This window comes from Gopherus flavomarginatus, chromosome 11 (genome assembly GCF_025201925.1).
Source record: "Gopherus flavomarginatus isolate rGopFla2 chromosome 11, rGopFla2.mat.asm, whole genome shotgun sequence".
Taxonomy (NCBI): domain Eukaryota; kingdom Metazoa; phylum Chordata; order Testudines; family Testudinidae; genus Gopherus; species Gopherus flavomarginatus.
This window is the reverse complement of record NC_066627.1, coordinates 24986897-25002880: the sequence shown is the minus strand read 5'-3', so window position 1 is coordinate 25002880 and position 15984 is coordinate 24986897. Positions and strand designations below refer to the sequence as shown.

The window sequence follows — 15984 nt, the reverse complement described above, 5'->3', positions numbered from 1 at the left end:
CATCACTAGGCATTTTAGCACCCAGAGTGAGCAAGCATATTTGTGCCTCGTACCAGAGGCAGCACATGGGGACACACAGGTTCATGTATCCCCCCACTCCCCCTCCCAATTTTTGGGTTGTGCCCTCCCAACCTAGACAAAGTGGGTGGCCAGCTGAGGTGAGTCGGGGGTGGAGGTGGCATGCCCTCCCTGAGCCCTCTGCATGCGTAGGGGTTACAACCTGGCTGGTATTTGACTGGCCCAGCCGAGGTTTTTAATTGATTTGCCAGTTGCCAGAAAAATAATTTAATCTGCTGTGGGTCAGGGGGTTATGTGGGTGTAAGATTTGCATTATCATCACACGACACTGGGATCTCTAATGTTAAACATCAAGTATCAGAGGGTAGCCGTGTTAGTCTGGATCTGTAAAAGCAGCAAAGAATCCTGTGGCACCTTATAGACTAACAGAGGTTTTGGAGCATGAGCTTTCGTGGGTGAATACCCACTTCCTCAGATGCATGTAATGGAAATATCCAGGGGCAGGTATATATATGTGTGCTAGCAAGCAAGCTAGAGATAACGAGGTCAGTTCAATCAGGGAGGATGAGGCCCTGTTCTAGCAGTTGAGGTGTGAAAACCAAGAGAGGAGAAACTGGTTCTGTAATTGGCAAGCCATTCACAGTCTTTGTTCAATCCTGAGCTGATGGTGTCAAATTTGCAGATGAACTGAAGCTCAGCAGTTTCTCTTTGAAGTCTGGTCCTGAAGTTTTTTTGCTGCAGGATGGCCACCTTAAGGTCTGCTATAGTGTGGCCAGGGAGGTTGAAGTGCTCTCCTACAGGTTTTTGTATATTGCCATTCCTAATGTCTGATTTGTGTCCATTTATCCTTTTCCGTAGAGACTGTCCAGTTTGGCCGATGTACATAGCAGAGGGGCATTGCTGGCATATGATGGCGTATATTACATTGGTGGATGTGCAGGTGAATGAACCAGTGATGGTGTGGCTGATCTGGTTAGGTCCTGTGATGGTGTCGCTGGTGTAGATATGTGGGCAGAGTTGGCATCGAGGTTTGTTGCATGGATTGGTTCCTGAGCAAGAGTTATTATGGTGTGGTGTGCAGTTGCTGGTGAGAATATGTTTCAGGTTGGCAGGTTGTCTGTGGGCAAGGATTGGCCTGCCACCCAAGGCCTGTGAAAGTGTGGGATCATTGTCCAGGATGGGTTGTAGATCCTTGATGATGCGTTGGAGGGGTTTTAGCTGGGGGCTGTATGTGATGGCCAGTGGAGTCCTGTTGGTTTCTCTCTTGGGTTTGTCTTGCAGTAGGAGGCTTCTGGGTACACGTCTGGCTCTGCTGATCTGTTTCCTTATTTCCTCGTGCGGGTATTGTAGTTTTGAGAATGCTTGGTGGAGCTTTTGTAGGTGTTGGTCTCTGTCTGAGGGGTTAGAGCAGATGCGGTTGTACCTCAGTGCTTGGCTGTAGACAATGGATCGTGTGATGTGCCCGGGATGGAAGCTGGAGGCATGAAGGTAGGCATAGCGGTCGGTGGGTTTTCGATATAGGGTGGTGGTAATGTGACCATCACTTATTTGCACCGTGGTGTCAAGAAAGTGGACCTCCCGTGTAGATTGGTCCAGGCTGAGGTTGATGGTGGGGTGGAAGCTGTTGAAATCATGGTGGAATTTTTCCAGAGTCTCCTTCCCATGGGTCCAGATGATGAAGATGTCATCAATGTAGCGTAGATAGAGAAGGGGTGTGAGTGGACGAGAGCTGAGGAAGCGTTGTTCCAGGTCGGCCATGAAGATATTGGCATATTGTGGGGCCATGCGGGTGCCCATAGCAGTGCCACTGATCTGGAGATATATATTGTCATCAAATTTGAAATAGTTGTGTGTAAGTATAAAGGCACAGAGCTCAGCAGCCAGTTGTGCTGTGGCATCATCAGGGATAGTGTTCCTGACAGCTTGTATTCCATCTGTGTGTGGGATGTTTGTGTAGAGAGCCTCTACATCCATGGTGGCTAGGATGGTGTTTTCTGGGAGGTCACCAATGCATTGTAGTTTCCTCAGGAAATCAGTGGTGTCGCGGAGATAGCTGGGAGTGCTGGTGGCATAGGGTCTGAGTAGAGAGTCCATATATCCAGATAGTCCTTCAGTGAGAGTGCCAATGCCCGAGATGATGGGGCGTCCAGGATTTCCGGGTTTGTGGATCTTGGGTAGTAGATAGAATAACCCTGGTCGGGGCTCTAGGGGTATGTTGATTTCTTCTGGTGTTAGTGTAGGGAGTGTCCTGAGTAGATGCTGTAGTTTCTTAGTGTATTCCTTAGTGGGATCTGAGGGAAGTGGCCTGTAGAATTTGGTATTGGAGAGTTGTCTGGCTGCCTCCTTTTGATAGTCAGACCTGTTCATGATGACAACGGCACCTCCTTTATCAGCCTCTTTGATGATAATGTCAGGGTGGTTTCTGAGGCTGTGGATGGCATTGCGTTCTGCACGACTTAGGTTGTGAGGCAAGCGATGTTGTTGTTCCACTATTTCTGCCTGTGCACGCCGGCGGAAGCATTCAATGTATAGGTCCAGGCTGTCATTTCGACCCTCAGGAGGAGTCCATGTGGAGTTCTTTTTCTTGTGCTGTTGGTGGGAGGGCACCCGTGTATCAGTGCACTGTTCAGTGTTGTCCTGGAAGTATTCTTTGAGTCGGAGACGGCGAAAGTAGGCTTCCAGATCGCCACAGAACTGTATCATGTTGGTGGGGGTGGCAGGGCAGAAAGAGAGTCCCCGAGATAGGACAGACTTTTCTTCTGGGCTGAGTGTGTAGTTGGATAGATTGACGATATTGCTGGGTGGTTTAGGGGTACCACTGTTGTGGCCCCATGTGGCAGGTAGGAGTTTAGACATAATGTTAAACGTTTCTGTGTCCAGCTAAAGACATTGCAGTGTTCCCACTTCCGCAATTTAGGCAATAGCAGATCAAAACTGTTCATAATACAGCAGTTGTCTGCCCAACAACACACAAGCCCACTGTGCATGTGTGTGAGAGAGGGTTTGAGTCATGAGAGAGTGAGGAAACGTGCAGTGTTATCAATCTTATATGTGTTGTCTCTTTGCATACTATACGTGGCTGTTGAAGAGGGTTTGCGGAGTTGCCTTGCGGTTGGGGTTCTGGTTGCGACAGGCTTGCCTTGTGGGGGGTAGTGTCAGTTTTTTGCATTTCAAAGGTGGTAACCCTACATGTGGGGCTGGCCCCACCGAGTCCCATCGACCCCTGCCACACATGGCTGGCCCTAGCTGCCTGGCAATGCCGGCCCAAGCCACCCCTGCAGCTTTGCATCCTGGGCAGCTGCCCCACCCTGGTTATGGTCCTATCCTGGGGTGGTTTTGGTCGGATCCTGCCCCCTAGGGCTTAGCTGGACTCCTGTTATCTTGACGCCTGGGCCTAACCTGAGTGGCGTTGGGATCCCAGAGGCTGCAGTGCCTAGAGCAGGGAGGCAAGCTTAGCCAGCCTTGTGGGACAGGAGCCACAGGAACTACCACATCACCCTTTGAAACATTCTGGTGACCCAGTTTTGGGTCCTGACCCACTGGTTGAGAAGCACTACTGTATAGGATGAGTGGGAGAGTCAGGAGAGAATGTCACTTTTGTAGGAAAAGAATATTTTTCTGACAGGCTGAGGTTTCTTTAAGATGCAACTGTTTGAAGCTGCTCAGAGACCCAGAGTGTAGCTGTAGTCCTACTGGAGACAGCTGAGGGCCCAGTCCTTCAAATTGTTCCATGTGTCTAGCCCCATGTATCTGCACCAAGCTCCGTTGACATCAGTGGACCCCACAAAGGTGCAGGAATATGCCCAAGCAGAATAGTTCTTAGGATCAAGGACTTAATGGGCAGAGTACAGCAGTCTGCCTGCAATTAGACCTTCCTGGAAATTGCACCCTATCAAGCAACAGCTGGTAGTCAGCACAAGCTTGTCCTATGTGTACAGGGTAGGTAACTGGGATTGCCATTAAAAAGTCAGCATTTAACCAGTTACAAAGTATATACTTGAGAGGAAGGATGGTCTAAGTAGATAGGGTGTTAGTCTAGGGCTTGTGAGACCTGAGTTCAATTCCCTGCCCTAGACTTCTGTATGACTTTAGGCAATTCCTGGCCCAGACCCTTGATGGTATTTAAGTGCCTCACTTCTATTGATATCAATGGAAATTAAAAGCCTAAGTACTTCTGAGTATCTGGGCCTCGGTTCCCCAAGCAGTATTTCCCTACCCCCCAGCAATGCCATGAGGCACTCAGATACTGTCCTGAGGAGGGCTAGATGGATACTACAGATACTCTCTGTGTGTCTCCAGCCGCTATTGCTAGTAACTGCAGGTGCATAATCATTTTTTAATGTCATTCGCCACATAAAGAGCTTGGTGCAATGGGCTTTCCTAGCTGACTATCTTGGGATTCAAAACATGAACTTCACAGAGTTCTTTATCTGTTTTGAAACTTGTCTGGGAGCTGGTAAAATGAGCCTGTTGCAATGAGCACAGCAATGCTGGAAAACATCAGAATGAGTGGCACACAACCTCCATCATGGGGAGAATAGGTGCAATCTCATTCTAAACCCACCTTTTCTCTCCTTTGGAGCTTTTCTGCAAGACAATATTCCTCTGAGGATGAAATTTCCCATGGTTAGACCCTGATCCTGCAATGAGCACCATGCCAGAGGATCCCTCTTCCCACAGAGTCCCGTTCAGGTTAGGATCAGGGTCTATGTCATTTTCCATCACTTATAACATTTTTTTGTCATTGAAATGTCTTCAGCTATGTCAAACTTCATCACTTAAGCTTTCTTACAACGCTTGGTGCCAGAACTTGTATTGCTGAATCACACATTCATTAATCAGAAAAGCTTTTCCTAACTAGCAACTGTTATGACATAGGCTGTGTCTTCCAAGACCCAACCGGCTGGATAAAAGGTAGCTTTCAATCAAAGAGCCGGAGGTCTCAATTGGTGTCACATGTGGTGAACAAGTCACTTTCCTCCTAGGATCCTCTCCTCTTGCCTAGAACTGCAACCACATTCCATCTCCCATTGGTCAGGACAAGCAATGCACCTGGCTTGTGTGAGCTCCCCATTTGCTGATGTCAGTAGCTATATATTAAGGGCAGAGTGAAGGGTGTATTGTATGGTACTTGGATTGGTGAGTAGAAATTCAGGTAGGAAGAGAGGTGAGTAAGCTGATTTCAAAGCATTAGACTTGTTTCAACCCTGATGGTTTTGTTATTTAATACAATATAGTCAGTTGTTTCTCCTTGCTGCACCATGATGGGGGGAAGAGGAGTAATTGGTTTTAAGTGGAGGGGTGATTTTTCTATTGCCTATCTCTAACAGAGAGCAAGAGAGCTATTATCCTGCTTTAATGCCCTCAAATCTAAAGGTATTCCTAAGTGCTTGTTGAATAAAGTTTTTGGTCTCCATAGGAGGCAGAATTCTGGAAAGAAGCTGCAGGGTGTTAGTCTAACAGCAGGACTGACTGCTTATATTTAGGGTGGGAGTGATAAAAGGCTGGAATGTGGAGGTCTCTTCTCTGACCTGCTGCTGTTCTCTCCTCTCCACCTCTGAGTAAGAAACAAGGTGGGTTTTTACTGCAACCAGAGCCTTTGATTAGGAAGGAGCTGGCAAAGAAATGCTAATTATCTGGAGGTGGGAGTTGAATACAATGAAACATGGGGTGAAGGTTTCAGAGTAGCAGCCATGTTCTGTATCAGCAAAAAGAACAGGTGTACTTGTAGCACCTTAGACTAACAAATTTGCTTGAGCATAAGCTGTGGTGAAGATTCTTCATTAAGCTACTGCCTGCCTCTTATAATGTCTAGGTATTATAATATGAGGTCTTAATAAGGTCCACTCCAGGTGTTTAAAGAAAAAATCTTGACACTTGTAAAATATACAATGTGTCATTTTCATTTTTTTATTTCTATTTTGGGGTTTTAGGCCTTCCCTCCACAGCAGTCAGAGTTGGAAACTCTTCTAACATGGATTTAGAATGTCAATTGCATGATATGGGGCTGGAATTTGGAGTGGGGCGGGGAACAGGAAACAAGTGGTGAGAACAGTAGAGTCTCAGAACAACCTAGACCTGGTCTAGAAAGCGGACAGGCCAAAGCATCTATGCCCCACCCCCCAAGAAGAATCCCACCAAAACCCCAACTGTCATCTGCTTGTGTGGTATAGGCAAGGCCTTATGTCACCATGGGATCTACCAGCACATGGACTGTGTTCCAGAATTGAAACTTTAATCTGAAAACTTGCATGTCTGGGTCTCATGTCTGTGATGAAAACCCTCTGAACTATTGACATCTGTGGACATCCAAAAACAAGTGTAATTGGTGTGCTGCTGTCAATTGGGTGTCTAGTTATCAGTATTCAGAGTTCTATTACCCTTGTGAATATCATGGAAATTATTTTTCCAATAGCAACAGGCTGGAGATCCTACCTCACCACTTACCGAAACATCTAGCTTTGTCACTAATGCCCCCTTTCTAGGTTCATTTTTGGCTAATGAAGCATTGTACTGAAAGTCAAACTTGTGGTGAGAGGAGGAAATATGCCATGTAAACAAAACCTGAGCCCTTGTGATGACACAAGGGGACTGATTCTTATTTTAAAAATAAGACTTTGAGATTTTCTTAAGCTGCCCAGACTCTGGGACCCCCTGCAGAAATGGGCATTGGGGGTGAGCTTGCCACAGGCTTGCTAAGCTCTAGCCATGGCTTTCATGGAACAAATGTGGGGAGGGGCAGCTGTGTAACTATTTCCCTCTTCTCTCTCCACCCACCCCCCCCCCCCCAGCTCACATGGCTTTGCCTGAGGGGTAGATGTGCTTGTTGATCACAAGGTAACACTTTTTGGAGTGGGGCTCTAAGGAAATAGCTGAGGCCTGCATCCTGGGGAACAAGCTGTGACTTGCTGTGGGCGCCAGCAGGGGGTGACTGTCAGTGGAGACGTGCTGTGGTGATCACATCGCACCAGGCCTCCAACCCCAGCACAGGGTGCCAGGAGCCTTGAGCTGCCAGTCAGCTTGTGCCAGCTAGATCCCGTAAGGGCAGATGGGATCAGGAGTGTGAGGGGAAGGATTAAAATGCCAGTGAAGGGGAGACCATCACCAAGAGCAGCAGACCCTGGGGCAGGGGGGTCAGTGGTGCATGAGCTGGGCCCTGTAAAGCCTGGTGAGCTGCAGTAGTGAGATCCTGCCTGCAATGTGAGTAGGCCTGGCTGGGCTTTGCTTTCCCCAGAGCTGGGCCAGCTTCCCAGGTCTCAAGGGAAATCTGAGACTTTGGGATGAAGGAGAACTTTGCTGAACAAAGCTGGATCTTGGTGCCTCTGGAACATTTTTGGGCTTTTTTTTTTTTTTTTTTGAAGGAGGAGGGGGAATGAAGATGCAGTTGTACTTCTGCTCCGAAAGCATGAGGCTTGATTGGAGATGGTGGCTGTAATCTCTGATGGGAGACCTTGAGTATAGACTAGAAAACAGTCTGAACGAAAGCTACTTGGCCCAGTGATCCTGAGCAGGTTGCAGACTCTAGCACTGCTTGGCTGCCGTCCCTCTGAGTGCCTGGATTACTCCTCTGCTCTCACAGTGGGGCTGTCTTGCAGACTCCCTTTGTAGCAGCACCCTATTGCCTTCAATGCATGTTGCAGTTCTTGAGTTGTACTTGCTCTGTTGGAGGCTATAACTTCTACAAGTCCTGACTGAACTGCTTGATTCTTGCCTTTCAGTTGCATCTAACTAGAAGATGTCTGACGAGAACCAAACAACTGCTCCTGCCCCTGCCCCAGACAGCAAGGAGCAGCAGGTAACTGCTCCACAGCATGTGTAAGATCCTGATCTGTGCTGCTACCAACCAACAGAGGCAGCTTAGTCCTTCACCAGTGTCTAGGCATGCAGTTGTAGTGCCTCTGTTGCAGTGACACAGGGGCCTTTTTCCTCTTAGTCCTGAACCAGCACCTAATGTTCTTGAGTGGGAATGGTCTGTTACCACTGGTGCTCTCCACTTACCACAGTGAACACACACTAGCTTATACCTCTTCAGTGGAGAATCAGACCCAGGGAGTTCCACTTAAGTGCAGCAGCGTTATGCTGGTGGCTGAGTGGAGAATAGGCTGGCTCTTTGAGCCAAAACTGGCAAGTGCCCTTATTAATCTAAATTCCCTCTGATATCTTTACCAAAGTGATGGGTGCTATAACTTTTTTTGCTTTTGTGCTACATGCAAGTGGCTTGTGGAGAGCCTATTAAAAAGCTTTTTGGCTCAATCTCAGCCATTGCCTGCCCTAGGTAAAATGACAAGCCTCACTGAGACTTCCTGGCTTGCTAGCCATCAGAGAGCTAGTTCTTACTAATTGGCTCTAAATCTGCCACCATGCTTGACTTTCCCATGCCACTTGCCTTCTCTTCCCCAGCTTGGGAACTAGTCTCCTGGCCATCCTCTAGGACAGGCTCCTGGAGTATGCTGTGGTGTAATCTGTCAATGACATGCCTGACAAATTCAGGCCACTCTAGGTGAACATCTAGACCAGGGATCAGCAACCACTGACATGCAGCCTACCAGGGTAAGCTGGCGGGCCAGGCTGGCTTGTTTACCTGCTGTGTCTGCAGGTTTGGCCGACTGACATTTGCTGTTGCAGGCCAATGGGGGCTGAGGGATGTGCTGGCTGTGGCTTCCCACAGTCCCCGTTACCTGGAGTGGTGAACAACAGCCAATGGGAGTTGCAATCAGCCAAACCTGCAGATGTGGCAGGTAAACAAACTGGCCAGCCTGCCAGGGGACTTACCGTGGTGGTCTGCATGCCAAAGGTTGCCACTCCCTGATCTAGACAACTCCTGTGAGCTGTCCCTGCCCTGATTGAAGCATGTCATGAAAGCTTATGTTGGGGTGTACATAAAGCCCAGATACTAGTTTTCGGAGCTACCCTGAACTCCCTGCTAAAGAGGGAGGTCCAGGGCTGACCTGTCAAACTGCTGAAGGGCAAATGATGTGTACATTTGAGTTTCTAGCACTGCGGTTTACAACACCCCTCTGTGCCTCAAAACTAGAGGGAGGAAGGGGAACTTGCTTAAGGCAGGAACTTATGTGGTATGTATTTAAAAATCTGATTTGGTAGGGGGGAATACCTGGAGAGTTGCTTAACTTCTACTGGAAGACAGGGCTGCTGGAGGGGAGGGGGCAAGTGGGGCAATTTGCCCCAGGACCTGGGCCCCTGGAGCAGGGTCCTTCACTTGCTCTCAGGGCACTGGAAAACTCTCACAGGGCCCAGGCCCCTGGAGCCTCTTTCACTCCAGGTCTTTGGCCGCAATTTGGCGGCAGGGGGTCCTTCCGCTCCGGGACCTGCTGCTGAAGTGCTGGGTCTTTGGCTGAAGACTCCAGGCCCCCTGAATCCTCTGGGCGGCCCTGCTGGAAGAACAGTTTTAAGGCAGGAGATCTGTGGCAACAAAATTGTTACGTAGTGAGGGTTATAAAAGAGGACTGATTCTAGTATGAACTGTCACTTCATTTACATGACTGTTCTTCTGCCTTATTAGACCACAGCAAGTCAAGTGGCTGGTCTGCCCTTGTTCAAGTCTACTTATGACATGGTGTTGTCTACCCTGACTTCTGCCAAAGAAACCCAGCCATCAATTAAATCTGTGTGTGAGGCAGCAGAGAAAGTCACTGCCATGGCTGGTGAAGCTGTCACTAGTGCACAGCTGGTTCTAACTGATCTGGAGCCTCAAAGTGAGTAAGCCATGGGCTGGCAATGGCCTTCCCTTTCCTATGGCATTGGGAAAGCAAGCGGGTGCTTGGTGTTTGATGGGTAGCTTGTCTGTGGGAGGAGGGAAGCACCTCATAGCTCCAGTTCTGGACTTCAGTGCTATTTGGGGGGAGTTGCTTTACAAGTGAGCAATAACACTGTAATAACTGTTGCGCTAGCAGCTTCTGAAAGGCTTGAACTGGTCCCTGCTCCGAACAGATCATATCTGAAATAGACAATGCCCACACTAAAGAGGGGATGCTGTGAAAAGCAGTGATGAACATCACTTGCCCATCATCTTAGTTCAAAACATGCATGCTTCCAGTTTGCTCTGGGAAGGTGTCTCTACAGAACTTAGAAGCTGGCTGTCAGTCAGCCTCAAAGGAGCAGAAGGCTAAAACCACAGCAGACTGAAAGAGGGGTTCTAGGTGTATCAAGCCTGTAGAGTAAGACCACCCTCTCCTCTTCTCCCCCCGCCCTCCCCCAAGATCATTCATGCAACTCCAGGTGGCAAGGAGACTTGCTCTTTGCCTCCAGTGCTGAGAAAGTTGTTATGGTGTTCAGTGTGCCATACTAGGTGACTAAATCTGATGTGGACAGGAAGGGGAAGCCACTGTTCAGGGCAGTAGGCAACATAGATAGCTTTTTGCAGCAGTATATTGGGAAGACTGAAGGGGAGGTCAGAATCCAGTTGTGTAGAAAGGTGGTTGCTGAGGGGTGGGGGTGGGGGGGTGCATTCACATCCATATCTGGGCCTGTCTTTCAAAAGTGCTGAACACTGGGCAGCTCCCACTGAGAATAAGATGAGCTGCTGAGTGCAGAGTCTTCCTAAAAATCTGGTCCTAGATGCAGATCTTGAGCAAACCTTTCTCTGAGCCTTTGTTGCACTGGCATAGGCAGCTCTGGCTTCAGGCATCCCCTGTTACAAGGTATAATTCCTCAGCTGTTCATTTGTCCTCACAGATAGGGTTCTCAGGACAGCAAATGCTCCTAGTGGCATATAAAGATACACTGCCAAGATCACTAGGCAGCTCAGGTGTCAGGTGATCTTGGCAAAGGAGGAGACTGCTCCCTGTTCTCTGGAGATGGCTCCTAAAACCTCAGCTTATCCAGCTGCTCAAGGCATAAAGAACATTACCACTCTGGGTTCCCATATTCATAGCTGCTCCCCACACATCTTCCATTGACTTCAAAGGCAGTTCTTTGCAGACTATCTGAAGCATTGACCCATTACATATTGGGATTTCTACCACTCTCTAAAGACAACAGAACAGCAGCATTAGGCTGGGTAAGAGCAACACCCTGTATGGAGGGGGAAATATTACCTGAAATAATACTGCCCTGGGAGGCTCTTGACCTAACTGCCCATTTATGTCTAGTGTCTTGGACTTGCCATGGGTGCTAATGGAACTCGATTTCTGTTCTGTGGGAAACTGGATTCTTTCACTTCAATATGGAAGCATCATTGCATGAAAAATTGTTTTTCAGGAAATTCTGAGAAATATTGAAATGACCTTATTAGAGACTAAATGAAGCATGCTGATGTTTTGACTATTATAGCAGGTTTTAGATTATAAAATTTGCTGTAAGTAAATCATCCTTATCAAAACATGGTGGCTTTCTTAACTCAACAATCTGTTCTGCAAAACACTCTGATTTGTGTTTGAACTGGCATTTCCTGAGGGGAAACTTCCATTGAAAACTCTGACCAGCTTTATTCAAACAGCCTAGTCTAATGTCAGATGAGTAAAAGCATGCTTCTCCAATGTATTAAATGACTAACTTTTCTAGCATATGTCTGCATGTACCCTCTGTAAACCTGGAGACTACATGCTTCATATCTTGTCTCTAGTTGCAATTGCAAATGAGGGTGGTTGCAAGGGCCTGGAGAAACTGGAGGAGAAGCTGCCAGTCCAAGAGCCAGCAGATAAGGTAATTACCTCTCATGGGTGGGAAGGTCTGGTGTTGATGTTCTAGAGAGCTAGTTCAGAGCTGCCCCTGAGTCTTCAGGCTAGTTGTAATTCTCAGCAAACAATCAAATACTTTATTCTAAGCAGAAAGAACTAGGCTTTTCTCACAAGAAGGCTGCCTCTTATCACACTGCCCTTTCAGCTGCTAGTTGGAACTGGACAAATTCTTAATTAGCAAATTTTAGTTCTGACTGTCTGAATTTGCCACAAAGTGATCCTTGATCATTTTACTTGAAATAACATGGATGTTATCTTACCTACCTTGAAGTTGGCCAGCAAAGACTCATGCCCTCTCCTGCTGTTTTGATAGATGAAGACCTGAGGCTTTTCTCAAGACTTTTTTTTTTGTTTTTTTTTTTGTTTGTTTTTTACCTTTATCAAACAGTCTGGTCTTAGTTTAGCTGGGAGATCTGTTAGATGGGGAAGGGAAGATCAATACTTCAAGGTGGCTGGTCATGCAAAACATTCAGAGTTGAACAGACTTCTTCTAAAAAAGAAACAACTCTCCCTCTCAACTGCACAACTTCAGGTCTCATGACCCTTGCAGTGATTCACTAACTTTTTAGGCCAGATAAGACTTGAATGTCTTTAAATACTTTTTTTCTTCTGAATCTCCTCAGTCCTCTTAGGCATCCTAAAGCAGCCAAAAAGGGCATAAGCCCACCTTAGTCTCTGCTGGACACTTCTTAGCTTCATTTCCTGTGAAGTACTCAATATGTAAGCTGTCATGGTTATGCATAGGTCAGACTGAATATTATCCCTGATAAGTGTATGATGTAATTGATCCTCAGAGCCTGAAGCTATAAAGCTTAATGTGACATTTGCTCAGAGCAAATATTCAATAGCTGCTGTTTCTATAAATATTCCTGCCACTAAAATCCTCTGGGAATATAGTGGGGAGCAAAGAGTTAAATCTACTAATGTTCTGACTGCTCATGAGAGTTCCTCCCAGTTTGATTTCACATCCCACTGAGTCAGTCACTTAGGTGCTTGTCAAACCCAACCACAATCTCTAGTAACACTTGCTCCCACTCATTCTGGTGCCCAGACTCCATCTCCCATCCAGCTATAAAATTCTGGAGATGTTGGTACAGTCTCCTCAAGGTCAGGCCCCTGTAGTACAGCACTGGAATAGGTGGAAACAAGTTTTTTACCAATTTGATTTTTTTCCCCTAGGATCTCTTGGACACCAAAGAGCTGGTGTCCACCAAAGAGCTGGTGTCCTCCAAAGAGGTGGATGCTGTGAGCAGCAGAATGACCAAGGTGGTAGATGTAACCAAGGAGACTCTTCAGGGCAGCATAGAGGCTGTGAAATCAATGGTGACCAGTGGCATGAGCACAGTCATGGGCTCCACAGTGGGTCAAATGGCTACAAGTGGAGTGGAAGCTGTGCTGGAGAAATCTGAGGATCTGGTGGATCACTACCTCCCCATCACAGATGAGGAACTAGGTCTGAGAATGCATGCTTGACCCTTAACTACAAATAGTACACATCTGTCTCTCCCTCCATTAAATAGCTTTCCTACAAAGGGTGAGAACATGAGGATGGGAAGGTGTGATATTAAAGTATTAATGCAGCAGGCTTGCTGAAGGCCTAGCCATTCTGTTACCTGCACCAGCAGTCTAACTAAATCAGATTAGGTGTCAAACAGCTAGGTCCTACGAGGCTAGTGAGGGATTTAACCTGGACTCTGGCATAATCACTCTCGCACAGATCTCTTCCACCCTATGGGGTGGATACCTACCCTAATCTTCAGGGGGCAGGGAAAGAGGCCCATATGGTGCACCTGTTTCAAGATAATCTTGGAGAGATGAGGCCAAACTTTTTGAAGTGGGCACAACTTGCAAAGCCAAGGCTTGGCACAAATGACTCAGGATCTCTCCCTGAGGAGAAGAGCATGTTTTTGGAGATAGCAGGTGGAACAAGGCCAAAGGGTCATATTCTTGGGGACTCTGAGCACCCTCAAGTCTCTTCAGGAAGAAGGTTTAAATAGAGCAAGTGCATACCTTCAACGCTAAATCTGTAGCAGGAAGCAATGTTGGAGGGATGGAGAAAGTTCTAGGTAGAAGCCCTGGAGTGAAGCGAAACAACTTCAAGGATAATATGGCTTTCTAGACCCAAAAGGTCTCCTGGTGTCTAAAAGTAAGGGACTGATTCTTCACTATAGTTACCAACAATAGTTGTCTAATGACAGTAGTAAAGGTACCATTGTTTTGTTCCCACTGGGTGAAGCTGAAAGCTACAGAATACTCAAGATGTCACTGCTATTTTCTCTAGCTGCATGTACAAATAGCTAAGTGACTGGACACAACTAGGAGAACTACCTAGGGAAACTTGCTAAAAGTCTTCATCTCACAGGAATCTGGTGTGCATATTGAGTTAAGAACAGACAAATGAGGTGACAAGTGGGAGGGTAATTCAGACCTCTGTTCTGGATGCCTAAATCTGAATTCTTATTGCTGCACAAATAACACATTGCAGAATGCAAATGTACACTTGGAAAAGTCCTTGAGTATGTCTGCATTGGATAAGACCCACAGCATGGCTGTGGTTGCCCTAGGTAAGCTGACACAGGCTAAAAATTGCTGTGTAGATGTTTGGGCTCAGGCCAGAGACTGCAAATGAGGAGAGTCCCAGAATCCAGCCCAAGCCTGAATGTCTACACCATAATAAAACAGCCCCATGAGCCATTGTCAAGCGATATAGGCCAGCAGCAGGTGTTTAATTGCTGTGTAGATAAACCCCAAAGAGTGACAGACTGAGCAGACCAGAAAGCCTGCAGTGGGGAAGGGGGTGGGGGTGAACACACTTTCATTGAGTAAAGGACTGGAAGACTCATGCTTGGATTGACACATCTGTTCTTCCTGGGTTGCTTCTAATCTTTTGCATTCCTCTATATTGAATGTGAGGCCTTGGCTAGAGTAGGTGGCTCATGTTGACCCCATGCCCTTCATCCAAAAGGGTGACTAACCTTGTTCTCATTCCTTACAGCAAGCTTAGCTGAATCTGTGGAGGGAGCTGAAGAGTCTGCTGTCCAGGGTTACTTTGTGAGGCTGGGCTCCTTGTCAGCTCAGCTCCGCCAACGTGCCTACCAGCATTCTTTGGGCAAAGTGAGACAGGCCAAGCAGGGCATGCAGGAGACCTTCCTACAGTTTCATGAAGTCCTTGACCTGGTAGGAACTCTGTTCCCTCATTTTCTCAAGTATCCTGTCCTAATGCTATTTTTGTGGAAAATGGTCTTATTGGTTTCTGTGGCCTCAGATTCTCAATCAGGAGAATAGCTGTATTGTCCCAGCAGTGCTGCTGTGTCCAGCAGCCTCTCTATGCTGGTGTTGCCATCTTTAAGTGGCTTAGTGAGGCATAAAATATACAAGTTCTTTGTAGTGGAGATTCATCCTTTGCTCCTTGCTGATTCTGTCCCCTTATAGATTAACTCTATCAGGCAGAATGTTGATCAGAAGCTTCAGGATGGCCAGCAGAAGCTGCACCAGATGCGGCTTGACTGGAGCAGCAAGCAGCCAGAAGGAAGTACTGATGCAGTCTCTACAGAGCCAAAGGTATTGGGCTACTAGAAAGCAGTTCTGAACTGGGACATCTGGGCAGAGAAAACAGACATTGTTCACTTCAATGTGTCTTCTAAACCTGTTAATTTGCTTCTTTACAGCAGGTGGAGTCTCATACTCTGGCCATGTCTCAGAGCATCACTCAACAGCTGCAGGACACCTGTCAGACCCTGAAGGCCAGCATCCAGGGCCTCCCTTCCAGCCTACAGGAAAAGGTGCAGCAGGTTCTCAAGAACTTAGAAGACCTCCACAATTCCTTCTTTGCTGCCAAGTCCTTCCAGGACCTACCAAGCATCACTCAGAGCCAGGAGAAGATAACCAAAGCCCAGGAGTACATAGATGAGCTGCTGGAGTATGTAGAGCACAACACTCCTTTCTCTTGGCTGGTGGGACCCTTCACCCCATCTGGCAGAGCCTATGTAACACCACAGGAGGAGCCTGAGACAGAGGAGGTGACTCAGAAGAAGGCAGATTAGGGACCATATTATAGCTGTACCTAGCAAGGTCTTTGGAAAGTGCCTAATGTATAAAGGGGTAGAGCTTTTGTGGGAGGAGTGGGGACTAACTTATCTGGCCAGCACTAATATAACACCTTGAACCCAGTTGACTCATTGCAGGTGAATGCCTTGAGAAGCTAACAAAGTAATTAAACTATTAGCCAATGGCTCTTTTCCCAGGAATACCTTAGACCCAAGAACAGTCT

General features: G+C 47.2%; 1 protein-coding gene across 1 annotated transcript; it reads left to right on the top strand.

Moving 5' to 3' along the window:
* The first annotated feature begins 7753 nt into the window (after positions 1-7753).
* LOC127030707 (perilipin-3-like) lies at positions 7754-15757 on the top strand. The gene is made up of 7 exons (XM_050917421.1): positions 7754-7813; positions 9539-9731; positions 11600-11679; positions 12894-13167; positions 14710-14891; positions 15147-15275; positions 15383-15757. Exons 1-7 carry the CDS (start codon positions 7754-7756, stop codon positions 15755-15757), a joined length of 1293 nt encoding a protein of 430 aa, XP_050773378.1.
* Positions 15758-15984: the final 227 nt, after the last annotated feature.